General features: G+C 39.1%; 1 protein-coding gene across 1 annotated transcript; it reads left to right on the top strand.

The window, feature by feature from the left end:
- Positions 1-213: 213 nt before the first annotated feature.
- Ppp1r2 (protein phosphatase 1 regulatory inhibitor subunit 2) lies at positions 214-25,340 on the top strand. The gene is made up of 6 exons (XM_041673007.1): positions 214-640; positions 9,806-9,913; positions 14,716-14,793; positions 15,333-15,427; positions 20,568-20,738; positions 23,837-25,340. The coding sequence occupies exons 1-6, from the start codon at positions 519-521 to the stop codon at positions 23,881-23,883; spliced, it is 621 nt and encodes a 206-aa protein (XP_041528941.1). The 5' UTR covers positions 214-518; the 3' UTR covers positions 23,884-25,340.
- The last annotated feature ends 303 nt before the right edge of the window (positions 25,341-25,643 follow it).

The following is a 25,643-nucleotide window of genomic DNA, read 5'->3' as shown; positions in this document are numbered from 1 at the left end:
TAGCAAGGCCTCATACGGCGATGGAAGAGAATGCTTGACCGCCCAGCAAATCAGCCAGCCAGACTCGCGGAAGATTTACACACTCACAGCGCAGCGATTGCGCCCGGACGCCCGGGCGAGCACAGTGGAGCGGCGGGCGGGGCGGGGCGGGAAGGGGCGGGGCCGGAGGGTTGGCTTCGTTCTCGCCCCGCCCCGCTCTAGATATCGCGAGAGGGCGGGCCGAGCTTGGCTTGGGCGTCCGCGTCGCTCCCGCGCTGGGGCACAAGTCCGTCCTCCTCCGCGGGCGGCGGTCTCCTGTGCCGGCGGCTGAGGGCCGCCCGCCGCGCGGCGTCGCCTGTGGCGTTGCGGTCATTGTGTCGTGACGGTGACGCCCGTAGTGGTTTCTGCGACAGCGGGTGCGGCTGCTTGAGCCCGGCCTGGGCTCCGCGGCCGCCTGGGGGGTCTCAGCGCGCCCACCCGTTCTCCTCCAGGACCCCACGCCAGCAGCGACCCTGAGCCGACAGCCGGAGCGACCGGCAATGGCGGCCTCGACGGCCTCGCACCGGCCCATCAAGGGAATCCTGAAGAACAAGACTTCTGCGGCTTCCCAGGTGGTGGCCTCGGCCGAACAGCCCCGCCGGACTGTCGAAGAGGAGCTGAGGTGAGAGCCGGGCGGACGGGCGGCCGCGGGGAGCCAGTCTCGGCCCTGCCCCTCCGGCCGCGGGGTGGAGCGGGGCTGAAGCCGGCACGGGCGCCGTCGCGGCGGCAGAGGTGGCGTTCTTCGCGTTATATTTGTTAGGTACATGTATACATTTTAAACCTGGCTTTTGAACTTGGTGTCCCCAGATTCTTTAGAATCAAATTGAAGTTTCCAAGCTTTAGCTGTCAAGTTATTGTTCGGTACCCTAAGCTAAAATTCTGCGGCAGAGGAGTTACTTTCTTGCCCTTAAATTTCAGTCTAGGTTCAGGCTAGTGAGATGAAAATTAAAACACACACATAAGCACAAAGCCAACATTCAGCATCTTCCTGCATCCTCCCAGTTCCTGGTTTGTCATCTCCGCACTAAAGGAAACCAAAATTTTAAAGTCACTGATCTGTATTTAATGGGAAGTTATTATATTTTTGTACCTGAAGCTAGAGTTTTGGTGCTTTCTAGTTTGGGGTCCTGTCCGGCGTTTCTAAACGCTCTTCAGAGAGAAGCAACTCAAGATGTTGACGTAAAACATTGTGTGTTGTAGTAAATAACTGGCAAACGCCCAAGGTCCATTAGTGAGAAATGGTGAAATATTAATTATGCTACACTTGTTTAATGGAACAATATACCGGCCTGAAAAGAGGTGTTTGGGCTACAAAGAAAACTACCCAGGGTTCAGTGCTCAATGAAAATAATGTTACAGTGTGGTGTCTAAGATATAACTGTACCACTGGGTCAGACAGAAAGGGAGCTGAGAGACTATGAGTTACTAAAAATAGAAGAACTCTTGCATTTGAAAATAAAGCTTTAGGAAAGTTACTGAAATTTGTAGTAGTAGCACTGAATGAGGATGTTGATGAAATCTATTAGAACTAGGGCATTCTTTTTTTTTTTTTTTTTTTTTTTTTTTCGAGACAGGGTTTCTCTGTGGCTTTGGAGCCTGTCCTGGAACTCGCTCTGTAGACCAGGCTGGTCTCGAACTCACAGAGATCCGCCTGCCTCTGCCTCCCGAGTGCTGGGATTAAAGGCGTGCGCCGAGTCCTAAGAGTAACTAGCTGGGAACAAATTTAGGGAAATTTGAAGAAAGTCTCTTGTGTGAGTTCAGCTTAGAATTGTGGCCTGCAGACACTAGAAAGGGACTTAGCCTTGCCGGACAACGCCCCCACCTCGTTCTTTTGGTTTGACTCTTGACCTTCCTTCTCAAGTTTTCAACCTCTGCTTGAAGTAAGCTGCTTTAAAGGGATTTGACAGTGGTTGTAGGTCAGGAGGAAAACAGAATGCGGAACATAACAATAGCAAGAAGATCAAGATGTTCAAAAATACCTACAGAAGGCACCTCCACAGCCTGACTATTAAGCAGCAAGATTCTCATTGACTTTTATGTTATCCAGGTGAGCTTTTTTCCAACTGCCAAGTGTCTTTTTCTGCCGGCTTGATGTCCATGCATTCTCAAATGTGATGTGCTGTAATCTAAAGCACAGTCTTAGAGGTTTGCCTGCCCTGACTCCCATGGTTTCCTGAGATTTACATTCAGATTTTTTTTTCCTTTTTTTTCCCGTGGATGCCACTAAATGAGACTGCCTCCATTAGACAAATGGCTTCTTCTGAAAGAGTTCCTGGCAGGGCAGATTGATTTAAAAAGGATTTCATAAGCTTGTTGACAGATTGCATTGACTGTAGTTGTAGCCACATAGCAAGCACTACCAAACTCTAATTCATTGAAGTTCATGGTGTCTGGTTCCAACTGGTAAAAGATAAGCCTTTTCATAATCACTGTTGGAACATTATAAAGCAAAGAAAACAAATTATAGAAATAAAACTGCTATTGTCACAATTCATGCAAGCAATATTAATTGAGCCTCTTTTAACAGAAATGATAATATTGTAGTTTGAATACATTTGAAACAACCTTTTTATGTTTATGCTTAATTTAATTAAAATTAGTACCCCCAATCTGATATATAAAAAGACCAAAAATAAGTGGCTCTTGCAATTATGATGTCCTTAGAATCCAGAAACAAGGTAGCATGTCAGTCTAACTGGAAATGGTAGAACAGTGCATTAATAACACAGATGGCCATCATATTAATGTGGAAACAGCCAGAGCTCTAAGGGGATTGTACTCTAGTAATTGTGTTCTGTATTGTTCCATAGATGCTAAGCATTGTTGCAAGCTTTGAGTCCTTGATCCTAAGGGAAATAAGGGATTATGTCCTCTCAAGCCTCTGGTCATAAATTGTCATCGTCTGATCCTTACTTAACCTTGTTTTATGTGTTTCTACTTAAAGACACCGTATTTAATATATAGTGTTTATTAATTAGCACTGAATTCATGGCCAGTAGCACTCATGCCTGGATGAAGTTTATCCATTGTAAGTTTATCCATGGCCTTCTTGCACTTAGGGACACTGGGCAACACTTACCATTCGGGAGCCACTCACCAACAGAAACAGAAATGTGCATGGCACTAAGTAGACCACAGAATGTACTTGTGGCTAGGATGTAACCCAGTGGTCCAGTGCTTTCCTCACATATGCAAGAACCTGGGTTTGATCCCCAGCATGGAAACAGAAGGGAAAGGAAGGCACATACTTGTATGTTTTATGAACAGACCGTGTGATGGACATGTATCAAAAGGTCAATGAAACTCATCCTTTTGTACAAGGAGTTCAGGAATATATGTTAGTAATTAGTAAAATCAAAGAAGACTTATACGGTATGAGAACTGAAAGCAGCAAGCAGAGCCTTGCCATATTTGGCCGCTGCTGGTGGACAATAAAGTTTTCCTACTCTGCTGCTGTCTTGACCATCCAGTAAACCGCCTTCACTATTGTTTAGATTTAGTAAGGAAATTCCCAGATAGCCTGCAAGTAAGAGTGAAGCCTACCTTTTTTGCATGCTTTTATCATGTCCAATGCAATTGCTTCATCACTATCCCTCTCATCTGCCCCCAGTTACTGAAGGGTGTTAACTTGTATAGGAGTAATTACTGACAGTATTTCAAATGTACTTCAAATATTGCCGTAATTCATGCATACTATTGGTTGTATTTCTTAAAATGAATGTAGGAGCTAAGGAATATGGCTTAGCGGGCAAAACATTATGCTGTGCAAATGTGAGGAACTAAGTTTGAATCCCCAGAACCCATGTAAGACCAGACAGGATAGCATGCTCACCTGTAGTCCCAGTGCTTTTGTAAGGGAGGCAGAGACAGGAGAACCCTTGGATTCCCAAATGCTTGAGAGCTTCAGCTAACCTGGCACACTCTGAAAAAAGGAAATAAGGATGCAGTCTCAAACAAGGAAGGCAAGAACTGCACCCAAGGTTGTCCTCTGAACATACATGCACACATGCACATTTTCACAGATACAAAGATTTTTTTTTTTAAAAAAACCAAAAAAAAATAATGTATAGGTAAAGGGAGGTTTGTAAATTTTACACTGGTATTCCAAAACTCTGGTAAATTCAACTTTTAAAATAGTCTTTGGTATTTTGATTGTTTTTAATTAAGTTCTTTTTAAGACTGATAAATCATTATTTGTAAATTTTTTAAGATTTTACACTCAGGTTACCCCTGGCATTGCAGTTCCCCTTCCTTACCCCAGAGACACAGAACCAGGTACACACCAGCATATCGAGCAGGTGTCCTAAGTGTCTTGTTTTGAGTGAATTATTAACTATTAGTTCCTGTGAGTCTTAACATTTGCCAGCTATTAGTTTTAGGGGGTTAATTAAAATGGATACACTCCACAGTTTCTCATATTTAGGCAAGTTAAGTACACCACATTGCAACATGGTACCACATTGCTCAACTGTTTTGAAAACCACTGTCCTCTCCTGGGTTTGTGGAGTTCCCAAAATTGTTTCAGGATACCTCCAGTGTAGTGCACATCATATGAAGGCCTAACCTAACGTCTAGAGCTAATGAAATTAGATCAGTTCATTGAAAACATTGCCCCATTGAGTCAAAGAAACTACCACCAGAAAAAGAAAAAAAAAATTCCTATAATTATAGGATGCTATTCATTTTAAGGTATATTCTTTTTCAGATATGAGTGAAAGTGATTGTTTACAGTTATTAAAAGTATGTTAAATGTTACTAAATCCCATTTTAGGGAGAAATTGTAGTGTAGTGCTTAATCTGAATCCTGTCTGCTACTAGTCACTGGTTATTAGTTCTGACTGTCAATGAATTACTCATTTTATCTGTAGATTGTACATCTTAAATGAGTTAAAATGCTCAGCCCAGGACCTTACTCTTAACTGTGTTGTTATAGAAATGTAGAAATCTAATTGTTCATGTGTCTTGGGTTCCTTTACGTAGCTCAATCCAGAGTCTGTTGTAGTTTTTTTTCTGGTAAATTCAACTTTTTAAAATTGTGTTTGAGTGAGGGATAGTGACCCACACACAATCTCGGTACTTGAGAGGTGGAGAGGTACGAGGAATGAGAGCTCAGGGTCATCCTTGGCTATGTAGCCAGTTCAAGGCCAGTCTAGGCTATGTGAACCCTCTACACCCCAAGGTGCTGAATTCTATTTTGTCTCCTTAAGTATGTGGTGTGTTAAAGTCAAAGCTAATTAAAATTAAAAGGTTATTTCTTTCCCAAAAGTTGCCTTTTGTTTGCTTCTGCTTGCTTTATTGTTAAGTCTTAGTTTAACTTCAGTTGTGGTATCAGACTTCAAAGTCTTGAATCTTTTCTAAAAACAACAACAACAACAAAAAATCAAACCAAAAAACCTGTTTATTGAAATGTGAAATTAAAGTTTAATACTTTGAAGCAAAACCTGGCTTGCCACTCCGAGAGCAGTGGAAAGTATCAAACAAGCAAGCAGAAACATTTGAACTACCCAAGTGAAAGAAGTAACTTTTACAGGACAAGATGTAAACAGTCTGCAGCTCTGGTCACCCGTGGGAAGGGTGAAACTGAAACCAGCAAGTTTGGCTATCACAGCAGATCTGCCATGACCTAATACATTTTTATCTTTTTTTTTTTTTTTTTTTTTTTTTTGGTTTTTTCGAGACAGGATTTCTCTGTGGTTTTGGAGCCTGTCCTGGAACTAGCTCTTGTAGACCAGGCTGGTCTCGAACTCACAGAGATCCGCCTGCCTCTGCCTCCCAAGTGCTGGGATTAAAGGCGTGTGCCACCACCGCCCGGCCTAGTAAAACATAGCTTTAAACACTACTTAATACTCTGTAAGTTAGAAAAGCACAAATAACCAGTCTTAGAAATGTCTTGGCAAAAATTGGTGACATTATAAATGGTCTTTGTTTGTTTGTTGCATCTTTTGTTCTTTGCTTTTGTTTTTGGTTTGGCTTGGTATGGTTTGGTTATGGTATAGCCCTAGCTGTCCTGGAAGTAGCTCTATAGACCAGGCTTACTTGAACTCAGAGAGATCTGCCTGCCTCTGCCTCCTGCTAACTGCTGGGATTAAAGATGTGTGCCGCCACCCCCCCCCCACATAAGTGCTCCTAAAAGTTTTTTTGGGTGCCAACTACAGTGACCCATACCTAGAATCATGGCTATTTGAAGGCTGACATAGGAGGATCACTTGAATCTGTAGACCATTGTGGATCACACAGTAAGAACCCATCTAAAGAGAAAAAGATTATTTTAGCAAATTATCCTAAAATCATCAGCAAATAGAGTAAATGGAAATATGTCTGTCTCTGTTTGTTTTAAATAGTGTTAGATTACATTTAAATATCTAACATTAGTTAACTTATGTCAAATATTAGTTATTAAGGCAAAACGACAAAAGTAGCTTATTTAATATAGTATATAGTTTATGTGTTGGTGTATATATTTACATATTAATATATATTTTTATTTATGTATTATATAATTTAGTACATAGAGTGGAAAGAAAATGCAAAACTCCAAATTATTAATGTTAGCGTATGGGGATTATACTTTTAAATTTTATTCTTAAATTTAAGAAATGCAATTTCTGCTTGTGTTCTATGTTTTTCTTTCTGTCATCTTACAAAACAAATTTACAGGGTGTCCGTGTCTCTTCCCTCATATTAGAAACACTCTTTAAATGCCAAATATCCATCTAAATTGTATCTTTCTTTAAGAAATACGTGTATGGGTGTGTATGAGCGAGAGATAGAGAAAGAGAGCTCATACCCACACTTAGCATGCATGTGCAAATAACAGTTTGCAGGAGTTCATTCTTGCCTTCTACCTTTTTGAAGTGCAAGGTCAGTTGCTCTTGCTTCTACAGACTAGTTCAGGAGATTCTCCTGTCTCCATGTTTTTACGTTACACTGGGACTGCAGACGCCTGCCACTGTCTCTTTTTACCTGAGTTCTGGGCGTTGAATTCAGGTAGCTAGGCTTAAGAGGGCTAGTGTTTTGCCTACTACTGAGCCATTTCCTTGGCTCCTTCTTTCTCTGTATACCCATGTAAGATAATGCTATATGTAGTTCAGCATTAACATTTAGAAATTTAACGTCATTTAGCATTGTTATCATCATTTGTTTTGTTTTGAGATTAGAAAGCATCCAGCTAAGTCATTAATATTTTTAATATATCTAATCATAATTCACATTCAGAAAACTGTGTTAAATGTAAATTTAGAGCTTAAGAAAATACTATACATGCTGGCAGTGGTCTTGCAGGCCTTTAATCCCAGCACTTGGGAGGCAGAGGCAGGCAGATCTTGTGAGTCCAGCCTGGTCCACAGAGCTAGTTCCAGAACAGCTAGGGATATATAGAGAAACCCTGTCTCAAACAATGAAAAAGTACTGTACTAGAGGCTAGGGAAATGGTTCAGTTTCTAAAGCACAAGCACGAGGAACTGAGATCAGATCTCCAGCTCCTGTGAAAAGGACATAGTAGTATGTGCCTGTTTTCATTGTGTTGAGGTGGAGACAGGAAGGATCCCTGGAGCTTACTCTTAAAGCATAAATCAATATCAATTCTTTTTCATTATTAGTATCAGAATTGTTTTTCTGTTTTAAATCTTTTAAATTAAAATTAGCTTCTATTTATATATTTTTGTTTTTCAAGTGTATGGAATTTTGCCTACATGTATATTTGTGTACCACATGTATGCCTGATGTCTTTGGCGGTCAGAAGAGGGCATTGGATCCCCTGAAAATGGAATTACAGTTGAGCCACCATGTTAAGAATGGAACCTGGGCCCTCTGGAAGAGCAGCAAGGCATCTCTGCAGCCCTTTTGTGTAGCAACTTTCTTGGACTGCCAACCAGCTCCCAAATCTAGACACGGATATGAAAGCTCAGCCTTATCTTATGCTTGTCCTACTAGCCCTTATAACTTAATTTAACCTATTTCTCTTCATCTACATTTTGTTTCAGGGCTCTTTACCTTTCATTTTGTCCTAATTTTCTTGCTTCCTCTGAGGCTGACTGGCTGGCCCAGGGCGTCACCCTTTCCTGCCTATTGACCGTTAACCCTTTTTTAAACCAATCAGGGGCTTAGGCAGGCAAGGTGAAACAAATGCGGCACATCTGTACATAGTTTCACAGTGCAGCATAAATACATGTAACACCTTTACATAGTTAGTAGTATTCCACAACTCTCTCTTAATTCTTTTTTTTGTGTTTTGTTTTGTTTTTGTTTTTTGGGTTTTCGAGACAGGGTTTCTCTGTAGCTTTGGTGCCTGTCCCAGAGCTAGCTCTTGTAGACCAGGCTGGCCTCAAACTCCCAGAGATCCACCAGCCTCTGCCTCCCGAGTGCTGGGATTAAAGGCGTGCGCCACCACCGCCCGGCTCTCTCTTAATTCTTTAAAGGTGTGTTTCTTTTCACTGTGAGCTTCCTTCGGATGTGTCCATGAACAAACTGAATTATTTGCTTTCTAAGCAAATAATATTTAATAATTTTAAAACAGATGTAGTAGCGGGCTGAAATAGAAGGCCAGTTTAATTGTTTTTTTAAAAAATATTTATTTATTATGTATCCAATATTCTATCTGGCATGTATGCCTGCAGGCCAGCAGAGGGCACCAGATATCATTACAGATGGTTGTGAGCCACCATGTGGTTGCTGGGACTTGAACTCGGGACCTTTGGAAGAGCAGGCAATGCTCTTAACCTCTGAGCCATCTCTCCAGCCCCAGTTTAATTGTTTTAAAGATATTTTTGCCATGCAACCCAGACAACCCAAGTTCCTCCCACAAGTTTAATCCTTTAAGCTCACATAAAAGATGGAAGAGAGAACTGACCTTTTCAGCTTGTCCTTTGACCCCTCATCTAACCCCCTTACATATGCAGACAGTAATAATAATTTAATTTAAAGACAGGGTTTCTCTGTTTATCTCTGGCTGTCCTGGAACTCACCTTGTAGACCAGGCTGGCCTCGAACTCACAGACTCCTCTGCCTCTGCCTCAAGTGCTGTGATTAAATGTGTGCGCTGCCGCCACCTGGCTTCAGCCAAATATTTTTAAAAATTGAGTCTTGTTATAGAAAAAGGTGGATGAAACTGAGCATGAAAGTAATTGAAACTTCTTTTTTAAACTCATTCTCTACTATGACAAGTGAAATTGAAATTTTGTTTTAGAATTTTTAACCAAAAATTTTAAAATCATAAACGTTATTTTTACTTTTTGGGTGTGTTTGCTTGCCTGTGTGTGTACTGTATGCAATGCCCTTGGAGGCCAGGAGACTGTGTTGATCCTCTGGAACTGGAGTTAGAGATGGTTGTGAGCCTCCACGGGTATAATGGGAGCTGAAACCTGGGTCCTCCACAAGAACCTCTTCATTACTGAGTCATCTCTTGAGCCCTATTCCACATCTTAAATATTGTTTATATTTCATGCTGTTTCGTAGTTTTTTTCATGGATATAATTTCAGTTGCATCTGTGTGTTAGATAGTAGGGCTGATTGCAAGTAGTGCGAATAACTAGTGCCACAGGAAGCATACTCATAATTTATTAAAATTGTATTTTGTACATTTTATCACAGTGAAAATGTGATATTCTTAATCTGAAGGTTAGAAAATAAGAGAACATGAAGTCAGACTCACCTGCTAAGTGTAGACATGTACAATTTTTTGTTGTTGTTAGTTTGTTTTTGTTTTTCGAGACAGGACTTCTCTGTGTATCAGTGCTTGCTGTTTTTAATATGTATACTAAATGCTTCCCCCCCCCCCTTTTAATTTCAGCAAAAAGTCCCAGAAGTGGGATGAAATGAACATCCTGGCAACATATCATCCAGCTGACAAAGACTATGGTTTGATGAAAATAGATGAGCCAAACACTCCTTACCACAGGTAATATAACGTAGACATAGTATCTCTTGTGGCTTGTTTCCATTTGATGAAAATAGATGAGCCAAACACTCCTTGCCACAGGTATATAATGTAGACATAGTATCTCTTGTGGCTTGTTTCCATTTGCATTGATATAATTTCTAAATGACAGAAACTTTAAATCTGTTTTATATTTCTCTGTGTGTGTGTTTGGAGAAATATTTTTTCATGATTCATTTTTTTTTATTTTACATACTAACTACAGTTTCCCCTCCCTCCTCTTCTTTCATTCCCTCTAGCACCTCCCTTCTACCTCCCCACCCACCCTCTCCTCCTCCATCTCCATTCAGAAGGGGTTTTATATTTCATGCCAGAGTGCTAGCTAATGGTCTCCCTGAGTACATTTTTGTTGTTAATACTGTGTAACTTCACACACATTATTGTTGTAGTAGTGAATAAATATTATTGCACCTGGATGGTGGCTAGCTGCTGATACACACAAATAAGTGAGCTTTGTCTTCTTTTTCATTGCTGTGATTTTTATTTTTGTGTGTATGTATATATGATGTGTGGAAGTGCTGAGGAGAACACAAACTGAAGTTAGGTCTCGTGGAGCTGGAGTGGAGGTGGTGTGAGCTACTTGATGTGAGCGCTGAGACTCCACCTCATGTCCTGGCAGCAGCAAGTGCTTTCGACTGCTAAAGCATCTTCCCAGCTCCAAATTTTGAAAGGAAGATGAGATTTGAGGGGTTTTTTTGTTCCCCAAATAGAAATCGGAGGCTTTCCTTGCAAAAAAAAAAAAGAAAAGAAAAAGGAAGAAAACTACATGGAAGGGATAGTTTTGTATTCTTTTGTATGGTGTTGTAGTTTTGATAGTATGGATTTGGCAGTTATAAATTTCAGAATTTTTATTTTTTTTTATTTAAGATATGATCACACATTGTATTTCAGGCTGGCTAGAATTTACCATATAGTTCAAGCTGGCCTTGAAGCCAGAGTAGTCTTTCTGCATCAGCCTCCTGAGTGCTGAAATAACAGGGTGTGAGCCATTAGGTCCAGTTAAAATTTTAAAATATAGGGCTGGAGAGATGGCTCAGCAGTTAAGAGCACTGCTCCTTCTTCCCGAGGTCCTGAGTTCAATTCCCAACAACCATATGGTGGCTTACAGCCATCTGTAAGGAGATCTGGTGCCCTTTTCTGGCCTGCAGGCAGACATATAGGAAGAATATTGTATACATAATAAATAAATAAGTCTTTAAAAATTTAAAAAAAATTTAAAATATAATTGTGAAGTGGTATTGTAATCAATATCCAAAAAGAGACAAAAATAATGCAATAATAAGCATTATGAGACAATACAGATTCTAAATAAGTAGAACACTTAAGATTAGAACTTAATCTATATTGAAAAATATTTTCAGGAATAAGTTTTTTTTTAATCAAAGTAAGACCAAATAAATCTGTAAGTCATGTGCTTTTTTTGTTCGTTTTTTCCCGCCTGCGTCTACCTCCCAAGTGCTGCGATTAAAGGCGTGCACCACCACTGTGCAACCAAGTCATGCAGGGTTTCATGAAACCCAGGCTAGACTTGAACTTACTACGTAGCTGAGGAAGATTTTGATTTTCTGATCCTCTTGCCTATATTTTTAGTACTGGAATTACAGGACTATGCCCCGTTTATGTGTTCTCATGGATTAAACTCAGAGCTTTGTGAATGTCAGATGTGAGTTACATCAACAACGAAAATGCTATCTTAAATGAGCAGGACTTAGGGAGATAATGTGATGCTAACAGAAACAGCCCAGATACACGTGAAAATGTTAAAATCTGTGACAGAAAGAGTGAAACAGAAGCTACAGATAATAAAACTAAATAGTGATGAATTTAAGGAAGTTCATACCCCTTTCCTCTTAATTACAGGGTATACTTTATATCTCAAACCCTTTATTAAACCAAATCCAAAGTCGGGATATTGTTCCTTCTCAGTAAAGCGGGTAGCCACCCCTCACCGAGGATAGCTGTCCTAAAATAACTCAGATCAGACATGACTTGGGAGGAATGGGTGGCTTTTTGTTGTTGTTGTTTTTTCCTAATAACATTTAAAATGTAGTGAAATCTGAATGGTAGACATTTGGTGTTGCATTTCTTCTTGTTCTTCTGTACCCATATATCCTTACTGTAGAGCTGCAGAAGTCTATCTTGTTCTTCCATACCCATATATCCTCACTGTAGAGCTGCAGAAGTGTATCTTGTTCTTCCGTACCCATATATTCTTACTGTAGAGCTGCAGAAGTGTATCTTGTTCTTCCGTACCCATATATCCTTACTGTAGAGCTGCAGAAGTGTATCTTGTTCTTCCGTACCCGTATATCCTCACTGTAGAGCTGCAGAAGTGTATCTTGTTCTTCCGTACCCATATATCCTCACTGTAGAGCTGCAGAAGTCTATCTTGTTCTTCCGTACCCATATATTCTTACTGTAGAGCTGCAGAAGTGTATCTTGTTCTTCCGTACCCATATATCCTCACTGTAGAGCTGCAGAAGTCTATCTTGTTCTTCCGTACCCATATATCCTCACTGTAGAGCTGCAGAAGTCTATCTTGTTCTTCCGTACCCATATATTCTTACTGTAGAGCTGCAGAAGTGTATCTTGTTCTTCCGTACCCATATATCCTCACTGTAGAGCTGCAGAAGTGTATCTTGGTCACTAGCAGGCTTGTGTATGCATAGAGTAGTTAGCTTTTGTCAATTCAGCACTCAGTGCTCTTGTTACTTCCATGAGATTGGTTTTGTTTTGTTTTGTTTCACAACAATAGCAAAATTTTTTTTTTAAAAAGATCATTTTAAACTAAAAATCTCGTTGGTGGTTTATATTCTTTTATATATACATACAATTCATTCTAACCCATAATTTTCTGTTGAACATTGCTCCAAGTCAACAAATTATATTTCTTATATTCTACTCTACTTAAATCCTAACTGTGGGTTTATTTCACGTTTCCTTGGATAAATGTATAACCAGCAGGTTTTTATTCATTAGGTCTCTAGGGTCAGTATTAGTTTACTTTCTTGTTGCTTTGACCAAGTAACTGGCAGAAGAGAACTCCAGAGGAGGGATTTCCATTTTTGTTGACTCAGGGCTCCAAAGGATGCTGGTGTCTGTCTGTGGTAGCTTGACCCTATGCACTGGGGGTAGAACATCATCAGAGGGAATGTGTAGTAGAGAATTTTAAAATTCTTTTCATGTTTTTTGAGAATTGATGTGGGAGTGTCATATATCAATCTGTTGATTTCATTGGTTACGTAATAAACAAACTGCTTGGGCTCATAGCTTAGAACATAGGTGGGTGGAGTAAATAGAACAGAATGCTGGGAGAAAGAGGAAGTGAGGTAAGACGCCTCAGAGAGAGACGCCATGCCCTGCTCCCGGGCAGGCCCACGCGATGAAGCTCTGACCCAGGATGGACATAGGCTAGAATCTTCCCAGTAAGACTGGTGCTCACAGATTATTAGAGATGGGTTGATCCGGATATCAGAATTAGCCACTAAGGGCTAGAGCAGAATGGGCCAAGCAGTGTTTAAAAGAATACAGTGTCCGTGTAATTATTTCGGGGCATAAGCTAGTGAGGCGGCCGGGGAGCTGGTGACGCAGCCCCGCTGCTCTTACTACTGCAGAGAATTCCATATATTTTGATCATATTCTTTCCCCTCCTTAATTTCTTCCAGGTCCTCTACCTCCCTACTCACCAACTTTATGTTCTTTCTTTAAAAAAAAAAAAAAATCAGTGAAGTCAGTGACTTTTTTCCTTGCAACTAGGTCCTACCTCCTGCCTTGCACAAATTTCTACTAATGCCATCCTGAATCCAGAAGCTTTATCTCTCATTTTATCAGAGTCTTCATGGTCTGATACTGTCTGAGACTGTGATCACAAATTCCCTGGAGCTGAGCTTTACTAATTCCCTGGGTACTTTTGTTGTTTTCATTTTTCTTTGTCTCTCATAGATTTGTTCACATGTTGGCTGTTGAGTGAGATAGTTGGAAGGATGTGAAAGAGCTACAGATGGCCCCTCCCCAAATCTCAAGAGTAGAGGAGAAGCTTGTGTGCAGTGGGCACTCCTGATTCTATCCTGCATCCTGCTTGGGAAGCTCTTTGGAGGGTTTCCACATAGGAGAGGACATTTGGCTCTGTCTCTGTGCATTTCTTAATCCAGCGAAGTAGACAGCCAGGATTACCCACCGTAGGATCTGTTTATTTTTCCTAGTCGTACGTCTGTGTAGACCATTTCTTCCTTAATGGTGCTATATAAACACAAATTCTAAACCAGCTCAGCATTCTCACTGCCTAATTGTAATTCCAGTAGTCACAAATTTGGGGCCAGCTGGGCTGCACAGCAGGACTCTTCCCTCTCAAAATACTAATCCAATAAGTGGGTTATTTTGCATTATTTGTCCATCTGCCTCATTGGATAGAAAATTGACATTTTTATTTTTTTCCCCCAGATAATTTGAGTTTTCAGTATTGTATGGTTGCTTTTTTTTTTCTTACTAAACTTATATTATCATTCCTTATGCCTGAGCCTTGAGCTCTGGGACCTTATGCATGTGTGGCAAAGACTCCACTGAGTTACATTCCCAGCCCAGTAACATGTGTAATAGAAACTATTTTAAAGTTAAATTTCAAAGATGACAACAAAGTTGTAAATAAATTGTTACTTTAATTAATAAAATTTTGTTTTCAGTCTTGTTTTTCTAGCGGTACAATTTTATTTCATGTATCAGTTTTAATAATGTGCTTGTTAATAGAAACATGCTTGTCATCCTAGTATGATAGGTGATGATGAAGATGCCTATAGTGACTCGGAAGGCAACGAAGTCATGACTCCAGATATCTTAGCTAAGAAGTAAGTACTAAAGCATTTCTGTGGGGAGTTTTAATTGTGCAAAGTCAAAGACATTTGCTGTGTTCTGCTTGTACATTTATAAACAAAAGACTAAACTTACCTAGGTTTAGGTTTTTACTGACAATTGAACCCAGGGCTATGTAGTAAATACTTACTTTACCACTGAGTAAGATTCCTGGCCCCTAACTAGATTTTTATAGCAATTATTGCAATCTTGTTTCTTGATTAATATCAATCTAAACAGGAGGTAGCAAGGTTAAAGTGCCTGACCCTGTGAATACTTAGTCTGTTCATATCCCGCCACCTACATGGTAAAGATGTGAGAAAAACAAACATAAGTTCCTGTTGTTCATTGATTTCTAGCACCTACCCTGCTGTCCTTGTTGCTTATATCCATCCCTACTTTTCCTTTTGCTTTCTTCATCACTTGTAGGTAGAATAGTTATTTATGATTTTGAAGTATTTCCATGACTCAAGTTGAATGAGACATTTAAATAGTACAAGTCACAGTTACTAATTTATTCATAAATATTTTATAGATTAGCTGCTGCTGAAGGCTCTGAGCCAAAGTATCGGGTTCGGGAACAAGAAAGCAGTGGAGAGGAAGATAATGATCTCTCCCCTGAAGAGCGAGGTAGGTAATTCCTGCAGCTGCCTTCAGTGCGATGCTAATAATTTTTGTGAAAAATAAGTATATTTGAAGATTGGAAAATTACTTTCATAGTTGGGAAGTGGGCAGGAAACAAAAAGCAGTAAAAATAGAACCTGTAAATCAGATCTACATATGTGAGTTTTTCGTGTAATAGTATTGCCCCCTTGATTAAAAGAAGGTGCAAAAAATACTACTGTCGTCCAAGTATTTGTAGATATTCCTTTCTTTGTATTTTTTGGTGCCCAATAAAAAGAAACTCAGTAACTACTTATGAAATTATTTCTTTTAGTGTCATTGAGTATTTGAATGATCTTCAAGTGGATAGATTGCCTTCTTTGTGCCATTTCTGTTTTAAGATAGTAGTGATGCAGGACTGGGGATGTGGTTTAGTTTGGAGAGTGCTTAAATAGCATGCACAGAGCCCTGAGTTTGAGCCTTGGCACAAATGAACTGTTTGTGTTGTCTCTTATAACAAAACTAGAGACATAAAGGCAGAAGTTCAGAACCTCATTCTGTAGTAGATGTATGGTCATCCAGAGCTACCCGAGATCCTGTGTCGAAGAAAAAAAAAGACAGTGAAATTTATCTAGAGATCCAGGATGATAAAATATAGAATGAAAATTGTATAGGTCTCATGGAGCACAGAGTAGTGATGTCTTAGAAGAGAAGCTAGAGAAGCCCTCATTGCAGGATGGAAGAGGCTCTTGTGCTCCAGACAGAACATGTGTAGTTGAGGCACTACTGCCTTTGTGTTTTTTGTTTGCATGGAACACTGGTCTGATAGGAATATGTTTTATCTTACTATTTTTTATACTTTTTGAACCATCTGAATGTATTAGCTTTTCAAGATAAAATTTGGCTGGAGAGATGGTTCAGTGGTAAAGTATGTGTACTGCTTTGCCAGGGGACCGAAGTTGAGCAACTATGTCAATGGGTCACAATTGCTGTTAACTTTAGCCTTGGGCACACAAACACAATTTAAAAAATAAATATTTTTAGTTTATATAAAAGAATATAAAATACCCTGTTGGCCATTGGTATCTGCAGGTTCAACACCTGCACATTTAACCAACAATGATTCAGAAACGTTTGAGGGAAGAAAAATGAACCCATACTGAACTCGGATAAACATGATTTTCTTGTCATTATTCCCTAACAGTATAGCACAGCAACTATTTACATAGCATTAAACCTAGAAATGACTGAACACGTTCAGTGTGTGAAGGTTATATGCAAATACTACACCATGTACATGAAGGATTTGAACATTTATAGATTCTGATGCCCTTAGACGTCCAGGATCCAATCCCTCAGGTACTGAGGGATAACTTATACATAGTTGTCCCATCCTCTCTTTTTTTTAGGGGGTGGGTTGGAGGAACTCGAGACAGGGTTTCTCTGTGTAGCCTTGACTATCCTGGAACTCACTCTGTAGACCAGGCTGGTCTGGTGTGTCACCATCGCCCTGTGTTTCTCATTCTCTTTGTAGAAAAAATCAAAAGCTCAGAATGTAGCTCGGTGGAAGAACACTTGGGTAGCCCTAGTGAAGCTGTTCGGCAGATCTCAGCCCAAGCTCATTATCAGCATTAGAGAGACTCTGACAATAAATAGCACCGGGGGCTACTAATAGAATTACTAAATTATATAGGCGTTTTTCCCCTTAAATATTTACATGTCTAGAAAACATTTTGAATTTACAGGTGACTTTTTTGTTTTTTTGGTTTTTTTTTTTTTTTTTTTGAGACAAGGTCTTAAACAGTAGCCTAGTCTTGCCTTGAACGTATAGCAATCCTCTGCCTGGGCTCTCCAGTACTAGGCTTATAGCTGTCAATAAGTACCACTTTTTAAAGACATATTTGTTATTTTATGTGTATGTATGGGCACTTGAGCTGACACATGATACAGTCAGGTGACAGCTAATAAGGAGTCAGTTCCCTGTGTGGGGTAGTCATGGCAGCAAGCACCTTCCACCTGCTGAGCCATTTTAACAGTGCAGATACTCTCTTTTTATTGTTTTGATTTTTTCCAAGACAGGGTCTCACTAGGCAGTACTGGCTGTCCTGGAACTCAGTAGGTAGACCAACCTGGCCTCAAACTCACAGAGATCTGTCTGCCCCTGCCTCCTGAGTGCACCACTACACTTGGCTAGCCCAGATATTGTTAAGATAAATCTAATGTATATTACAGTAATTAAAATTATTAGTTGTGGAGTCTGAGAAATATGATTTTATGTTCCAAGTCTGATGCTTTTTTAAGTTGGCTAATTTAAAAAAAAAATAGTTCTGTGTTTGACAGTACATATCTGTAGTACTAGAGTTACGAGGCTGGGGCATAATGATCTATTGAGCCCTCAAGTTCAGGACCAACCTGGGAAGTTTAGTGAGACTCCCCCATCTCAAACAAACAGACTAAGCTGTTGGTGATTATTAAATGAAATGAAGTATTTAATGCACTTAGCACTGGTCATTTTGTATTCTAATTGATCAGTAAATACTCTAGGGATAATTCTAGCACTTGGGAGGCAAAAGCAGACTGATCACTATGAGTTCAAGGCCAGACTGGTCCAAATAGAGAATTCCATGCCTGCCAGGGCCACATAGTGAGACAAAAAAGACTTGAGCCCAGGATTCAGTCCCCAATACTACAAGGTGGGGAAGGACAGTTTTATTTTTAGTGTGAATATGGGAGAGGAGGCTGCTCATATTCTATGGATTAGTATGAGAATTGTTTCAGGCATTACCAGTAACTACATATATCTCAAAAGTAAAAATATCACAAGACATTACTTATGTTTAATGTTTTGTGATCATTACAACCTAAACAATATATTTCATTTTTTAAAATATTTTGTGACTTACAAAGAGTAATGTGCATTTATATTTATGTTGAAAATAATAGAATACATAAAAACTATGTATAAGTTATATCATAAAAAGCATTGCTAATATAGTGAGAAACCAGAAAGCTTTGACTTGGAGTAGGTGATTATATCTCACTACCTTGAAACTTTTTACAAAGTTGAAATGACATTGAGTCTGTCTTGGATAAACTTGGATATGTGATTGTGTTAACAGCGTAGTAAGTGCAGAAACAAACTATGCCTTAAAATGTGATTCAGTTTTGTAGTTGTGTGTGTGTGTATGTATGTAAATGTATATATATATATATTAATTTTTATTTATTTATTTTGGTTTTTCAAGACGGGTTTCTCTGTGTAGCATCTTTAGCTGTCCCAGGGCTACCTCTTGTAGACAAGGCTGGCCTTGAACTCCCAGAGATCCACCTGCCTCTGCCTCCCAAGTGCTGGGATTAAAGGCATGCACCACCACTACCTGGCTGTAAAAACATATTTTTAGAAAAAAAAAATCTAGCTAAAAAAATGTTAATGATCTCTGGGTGTCTTGCTTTGTTTTGTTGTAGTCTGAAGATTAGATTCATGAATACTAGGCAAGGAATCTGGCCATCTCTGTCTCCATTTTTGAGTGAGGTTATTGGAAGTTAATTTCATTTTACAATTTCTGAGAAGGTATTACTTTGGTGAGTTAAGATGTAGGTGGATATTTGCTTTGCCTTCACATCATCTGAATATTTAAAGATACCTAACTGCTCTGGTACATGCCTGTGAACCTAGCTACTGAGAAGGCTGAGATAGGAGGACTGATGGGCCCACAATTTCAAGACCAATATGAACAGTATGGTGAGATGACCCTCCTCCCATCTCCAATGTGATTTTTTTGCTTTTGTTTTTGTATGCTGTTTTTTGAGACAAGGGTTTCTCTGTGTAGTCCTGGTTGTCCTGGAACTCACTCATTAGACCAGGCTAGCCTCGGACTCTATCTGCCTGCCTCTATCTCCTGATTCCTGGAATTAAAGGTGTGCTCCCGCCTTCTGGCTCAGAAGTATTTTATATAAGCAGAGAAAAATAAATAATGATTGACAAGATCTTAATAATAGAACACTTGGTAATAATATAACATTTGAAGGGAATTAGATCTTAGGAACTTTGAATATCCTTATTTTGGTGATGGCTGTGCTGTTTTGAGATTAAAATCATCGATAAAGCAAGGATGATGGAATTTTAATTCATTTCATCGACAGCTTTATTTTATTAATTCATTTTAAAGTTACTTTTATTTTGTGTGTATGAATGTTTACCTACATTGTATGGAAGTGTACCCCATCTGTGCCTGGTGCTCAAAAAGGCCAGAAGAGGGCACTAGATCCCCGTGGAACTGAAGTTACTGGTGGTTGTGAGCACACATGGGGTGGGGGTGGTTAAGGCAGCAAGTTTATTTTTTGTATTTGTGTTTCAGTGTAAGTTTATGCTTGTGCCTGCTACAGGATGTTTGGCTTTTTATATGGGTGCTTGGGTTCAAATCTTAGAATTCTTTATTTCTTCATGAGCAGTTCAGTGAATAAAATGTGGCAGGTGTGTTGAGTTGCCACTAATTATGTTTCTAAAGTCATAGGAGTTTTTTAAACTGATAAGGATTTTTAAGAGGATTTTTTTCCTTAGTGAAAGTAGAAGTCATAATCAGGTGTGGTGTGTGCCTATTTTGCTTTTATTTGTTTGCACATTGTATTTATGCTGTGCTCGTGTGTGCGTGCCCGGGTGCAGGGCAAAGGACAGTCTCCAGGAAATGATCTTTCTCTTCACCATGTGAGCCAGGTGTGCTGTCTTGCCAGCCCTGGTGCATGCCTAGAATGTTTGCATTTAGGAGGCAGAGGAATTAGGAGATGTAGCTCATCTTGGGCTGCTTACAGAAATGTAGGGGTTTTTGCAGTCTTCATACATCTGATTATACTATTGCTACAAAGTTTTCTTGTATCTTTAAATTTTCTTCACAGAATTTCTAAAAGCTTTGTCCATTTCTATTCATTGATTAAGATCTATATTTGAATCACAAATTAAATACTTGAGATTTTGTGGGCTGTATAATCTTACTACTAACTACTAGACTTGGCCATTGAGCACAGAAATAGTCTTGAACTGACAGCAACAACTTTCAAGTAAATTGAAGTGAATATAACTGTATTCTACACAGTGGACTCTGACAGAACAGGCTTGACCAGTCCCCAAGTGGAGACCTAAGCTCACAGTCCTCTTTCAAATCTTTTACAGAAAAGAAGCGACAGTTTGAAATGAAAAGGAAGCTTCACTACAACGAAGGACTGAATATTAAATTAGCTAGACAGTTAATTTCAAAAGACCTGAATGATGATGATGATGATGACGAAGAAATGTCAGAGACTGCAGATGGAAACAGCATGAATATTGAAGAGTCAAATCAAGGTCAGGTGCCTTAGCAGCGTCACTAGGCCTAAGATAGTGTGCTTCCTTCGCTGGAGCTTCTGGAATCCTTCAGAAGATTGTATCAGTGTTTCTACAGCTTAATCCTTGAGTTCAGTTTCAAAATAAATTTATGCCTAAAATTAATTTTATAAAACCATATTTTTTTATTTACTTGGCTTTAAAGATATTTTGCTTGACTGTATGAAGTCATGTTTTATTTAACAAGAAAATCTAAATTAAAGTTTAAAGCGTTTTACTTGTTTTTATTGTTTTGTTTTGTAGTGTTGAAAATTTAACCCAGAGCCTCACTCATACTATTAGAACTCATTTAAAGAAAGCAGTTTTTGTTTTTTGTTGGGGACTATTGTTTGTGGGTATTTTATGTGGGGTTTTGGTTTTGGTGGGATGGTCTGTCATGTGACACTGCTGGTCTTGAAATCACATCTTCCTGTCTTAGTCTGTACTCTTCCAAGTACTGGGATAACAAACACGAACTGACATGTTTTGCTCAAAAACCATGTTTTTTTGTATGGAAGATTTGTTTTGACATTCCTGTAGATACAAAAAGTACGTCATCTTTGCAGTGTTGCTGTTATATTTTTTGACTACTTTTTTTATTTTGTTTTTTCCCCCTTAAATTTAAATTGAGATAGAGCCAAGCTGTGAAGCCCACAACAACTTTACTCTACTCCACCTCCCTTGGCCTCTAAGCGCTGGGTTCCAAGTGCCCACCATCACATCCAACTTTTCTTTTGTCATTTCTTTAAGTCTTAGACTGCTTTCTGCAGCCTAGCAATTATAGTCATAGGGAATATATTTTATTTCATTTGTTTTTGAGGTACAGGATCAAACCCAGGGCCTTATATATATATCTACTACTGAAGTATATACCCCAGCCCCTAGTTCTTGTCACTTACTATTCTGTGTTTAACAAAGGTGAGCCAGGTATCTGTAAGGTGAGCACATATCTGTAAATCCAGCACTAGTGTTGACTGCAGGATTGCTGTGATTTCAGGCCAGCCTGGATTAGAGAGCATGGCCTGTCTCAAAAATGCAGTGACTGTTCTGTCCATCTTTATTCATGATTGAAGATGTTGTATATATTCACAACCTTTTCCTGTGCTTGTTTTTTTGTTTTTTGTGGCAGTGTAATTTATCTGTGGTGCTTACTATGGAATAGTAATTCTGTAATATGAAATAGTGAGTCACTGTCTCGTGATAGTGTCAGGATTACAGTATTTAACTTGAGCAAACTCCATCCTAGCAGTCATTAAATCTTTCTCTTCCTATTATTTATTTTTAATTGATCAAACACTAGGAACTGAGGTGCACTTCAGTGGTAGAGCGCTCGCAAACATCTAATGTCTCCTAATTGCCCTGACGCCTTTGTTTCCCACTCCAGCCCCTCAAGTAACTTCTCATCAGCTTCCTTCAGACTTTCACTTTTGCTGCCCGCTCTTCTGTGCTGTAACAAGTCAGGAACATTCCTCATTTGCTGCTGAAATTCTTCCCCCAACTCAACACAAGGACTAAAGAATAAAGAAAAATCAATCTTAATCTCTCTTTTCTCCCACTCCCTCTCTCCATAGCTTTTTTTTCCCCCCAGAAACATTTTTATTTTTTGAGAATTTTACTTGTATTTTGGTTATATCTGCTCCCCAGGTCTTTGAACTCCTCCCATACTACCTCCAGCCACACCCCTTCCCAACTTAATGTCCTTTCAACCCACGGAATCCAGTTCATGCTGCCTGCATGTGCATAAGTGTAAGGTCATCCACTGGAACGTGGGCAACATCTGAAGAAAGCCATCAGCTGCCAATGTGGGGAGTTTGTGACCCCCTCCTCCATGCACACTGGAATGTTGACTGGCTTGATGTTAGCATGCAACCACAGCTGCTCTGAGTTCCTGGGTATGATGGCCTTGTCATGTTCAGAAAACACTATTCACAGCAGTCTCCCTAGCTTTTGGTTCTTGCCAGTCTGCTTCTGTGTTCCCTGAGCCTTGAGGGAGTGACAAAGATGTCACTTTTAGGGCTAGCCTCTGGTCAGTTGTGGGGGTCTGTATACTAAGCACTCTGCTACATAAGGATGTTTCTCTGATGACGATTAGGGTGCACTAATCTGTATCTAATGGCTCTTGAAAATTAACTTTTCTTCATCTCTGCTTATAAGACATTAAACTTCATAGACTGTATATATAGAGATTATTTTCCCAGGCAAGTATACTAGAATATAAAGTTTTGTATTAGTTCCTGAGTTTTCTGAAGTAGAAACTAAAGTACCCTCACATAGGAGTATAACTCTCATGGCATCATACGAGTGCACAAGGATGGTTGAAAACAAGTTTCTCATCTACTCTTTGGGTCTTAATACTTCTTAACCAACCTTTAAAGCCCCATGTTCTGTAAAACTTAGTACTTTTAAAACATGGGCAGTTTCCCTCATCTACTCTTTTGCTTCATGCCTCCGTTTATTTCTAAAGTTGGTATTGTATAATTGTCGGGTGATGTGATTTTTTTTTTAGTATCAAATAGTTGGAGCTGTGTAAAACAGCTTTCCTCCTGTGGTTACTCACACCAGCGTCCATTCTGAAACCCATTTGTCCTATCTCCACATACATTCCTGCTTTTATAACATTTAATGGTATGTTTAGGGTCTTTCAAATCCGTCTATATAACCTACATGAAGCACACCTTACTGATTTATTAAAGTTTTTATATTTGCTTATTAGCCATGCCAGGGAAAAGGTGTTTAAAATCAGGTAATTTCAGAGTTGGTCATAGTTTTTCTTTGCTTTAATAAGTATCTGAGGAAACCACCTAAGAGGATTGGAGGAAGGGTTCACAGTGTCTTGAGTTTTCAGTCCATGTATACTAGGCTCTGTCACTGTGGGCCTGTGGTGACCAGGAAGCTAGGAGGGCCAGAGTACAGTGTAGCCACTGGGACAGTCTCCCATTCCTCCAGCTTAATTAAGCTCTCTCTCCTTTCTAGTACCTCTCAAAGTAGAATCGATCCCTCAGCACATGAGCCTGTAGACAATTCATATTCAAACCATAATAGCAAATTAGACTGATTTTTTTCTTCTTTTATTTTTGCAGGATCTACTGCAAGTGGCCATCTGCAAAACAAATCACAAAGTTCATAAAAGAAATGTGTTCAACAATGCAGTCATTTGTCAAATACAGACCTTGTTACTATACTACACTGCTTCTTGTTCTCTACAATTCGTGACTTACATACCAAAATACACACCAGTTATATATTGCCAAGAATTAAGTGATAACCATAGAGACTGGTTAGACAGACAATGCCTAATTAATGCATATATTCTTGTGCCTCATATTTCACCAGAAATACAGTGTAATGTCATTAGTGCAAAACTGCTTTACTTTTGTAAGAACACTGGTTAATTTGTATATATTATATAGCTTTTTATGCTTTAGATATTAAATAATGTCATTGGGGGAAACTAATTTATTTTTGTCACTTCTAGATGATACCTCTTATAAAATGTTTGAAGAGTAGTTTGATGTTTTTTCTTATTTTAATCAAAAGCCTATTGGTACAGTGGGATATATGGGTGGATAAATAGACAGAAAGATATTTTTAACATTTATCTTTAGCTTGTTTTGGCTAATTGAGAAAGTGTTACTGTTCATTTTCTGATTGATGACCTTTAAAATTCCTGATTTTCTCTGTTCTCAGAAGGAAAGGAATGAAATCTTTTCCATCCAACTGGTTTCCCCCACTCCCAACCACACTCAGATAAATTACCAGGTTAAAGTTGCACTGACATCTGCTCTGCTTGTTTTGGTAGGCTGGGCAGACTTCAGATGAGGTTTTGAATAGTGTGTGCTAGCTCAGCCTTCCCTTTATTTATATATCTGTCTGAACCTGCTCTTGTTTCCTCCTCCCTTCTGCTTATATACCTACAATTGTAAAGATTGTTATAGGATGGCAAAGGCTGTTGGACGTGAGAGACTTCTCCCTTACTCTGTCATTTGCTGCAGTAATGAATTCTCACTTTGACATCTGCTAGTTTGAAACATGAAGGAAATAAATGAAGTATCCATACCACAGCAGGACAGCTAAGCAGCCTGATCTCTGTGCATCTGATTGACAGCTTGGTCAGGAAATTGCTAATAGTTCATTTGACTTTAGACCTTAGAAAACTATTAACTTAGGCTTTTTTGCACGATGAAAACTTTTTATGTAATCAGAATATGATTGTTCCTGAATGTACAGACAGAATTATGCCTGAACATTTTTAAATTGAAAGATTCGGAGGAGTTCCTGCTTTAAGAGAATATGATAATGCACACTTTAACAGATGGACTTGATTCTTTGAACATGGTAGAAATTATTTGGATTTTTTTTTTCCCCTGAAAAGAATAGTTCCTTTGTGTCTTAGTTTAGTGATGATTTCCTTTGTAGTCATTTATTTGTATCGTAAGTTTTTGGTAGCACCAAATGAATCTGTTATATGACAGACTTTTAAAATAACTTCTGTATATTATATATATGAAATGGCTTTTATTGAGCAGCAATCTTCCACTTTCAATTTATGGAACTATGATGTCAAAATAAAAAAAGTGGGAAGAGTCTTTGCTGTTAGAAGAATATGCTTATTTGGAATGTCTTCTTTGTTTAATGGGATCAAACCAGAGTCGTTCTGAAATGTTACTACAGCATTCTAACTTAACATTTTAACTAGTGAACCACTGATGTACACACTAAGAAATGTATACCTCATCTTTGTAAATTAAGCCTGTTTGTGGGGTGTGGAAATTCAGTCTGTATATACATGTGTGAATATGTTCATGTACCCAGACCTCTGCTTTTAGTTTCTATCTTTTTGTGTTCCTTTCAAATTACTGTTTTATTATTGGGGGGGGGGCACTACTA

This window comes from Microtus oregoni, unplaced genomic scaffold, assembly GCF_018167655.1.
Source record: "Microtus oregoni isolate MIOR12 unplaced genomic scaffold, Mior012 000023F_ref0000262, whole genome shotgun sequence".
Taxonomy (NCBI): domain Eukaryota; kingdom Metazoa; phylum Chordata; class Mammalia; order Rodentia; family Cricetidae; genus Microtus; species Microtus oregoni.
The sequence above is the reverse complement of the archived record's forward strand: the minus strand, read 5'-3'. Positions and strand labels throughout refer to the sequence as shown.

Bases quoted from the DNA above. Each gene is read 5' to 3' on its own strand.
- Ppp1r2 (XM_041673007.1), top strand. From the start codon at position 519: ATGGCGGCCTCGACGGCCTCGCACCGGCCCATCAAGGGAATCCTGAAG. The intron at 9,914-14,715 runs GTAATATAACGT...TTGTCATCCTAG, and splicing joins CCAAACACTCCTTACCACAG to TATGATAGGTGATGATGAAG. The intron at 15,428-20,567 runs GTAGGTAATTCC...AATCTTTTACAG, and splicing joins TCTCTCCCCTGAAGAGCGAG to AAAAGAAGCGACAGTTTGAA.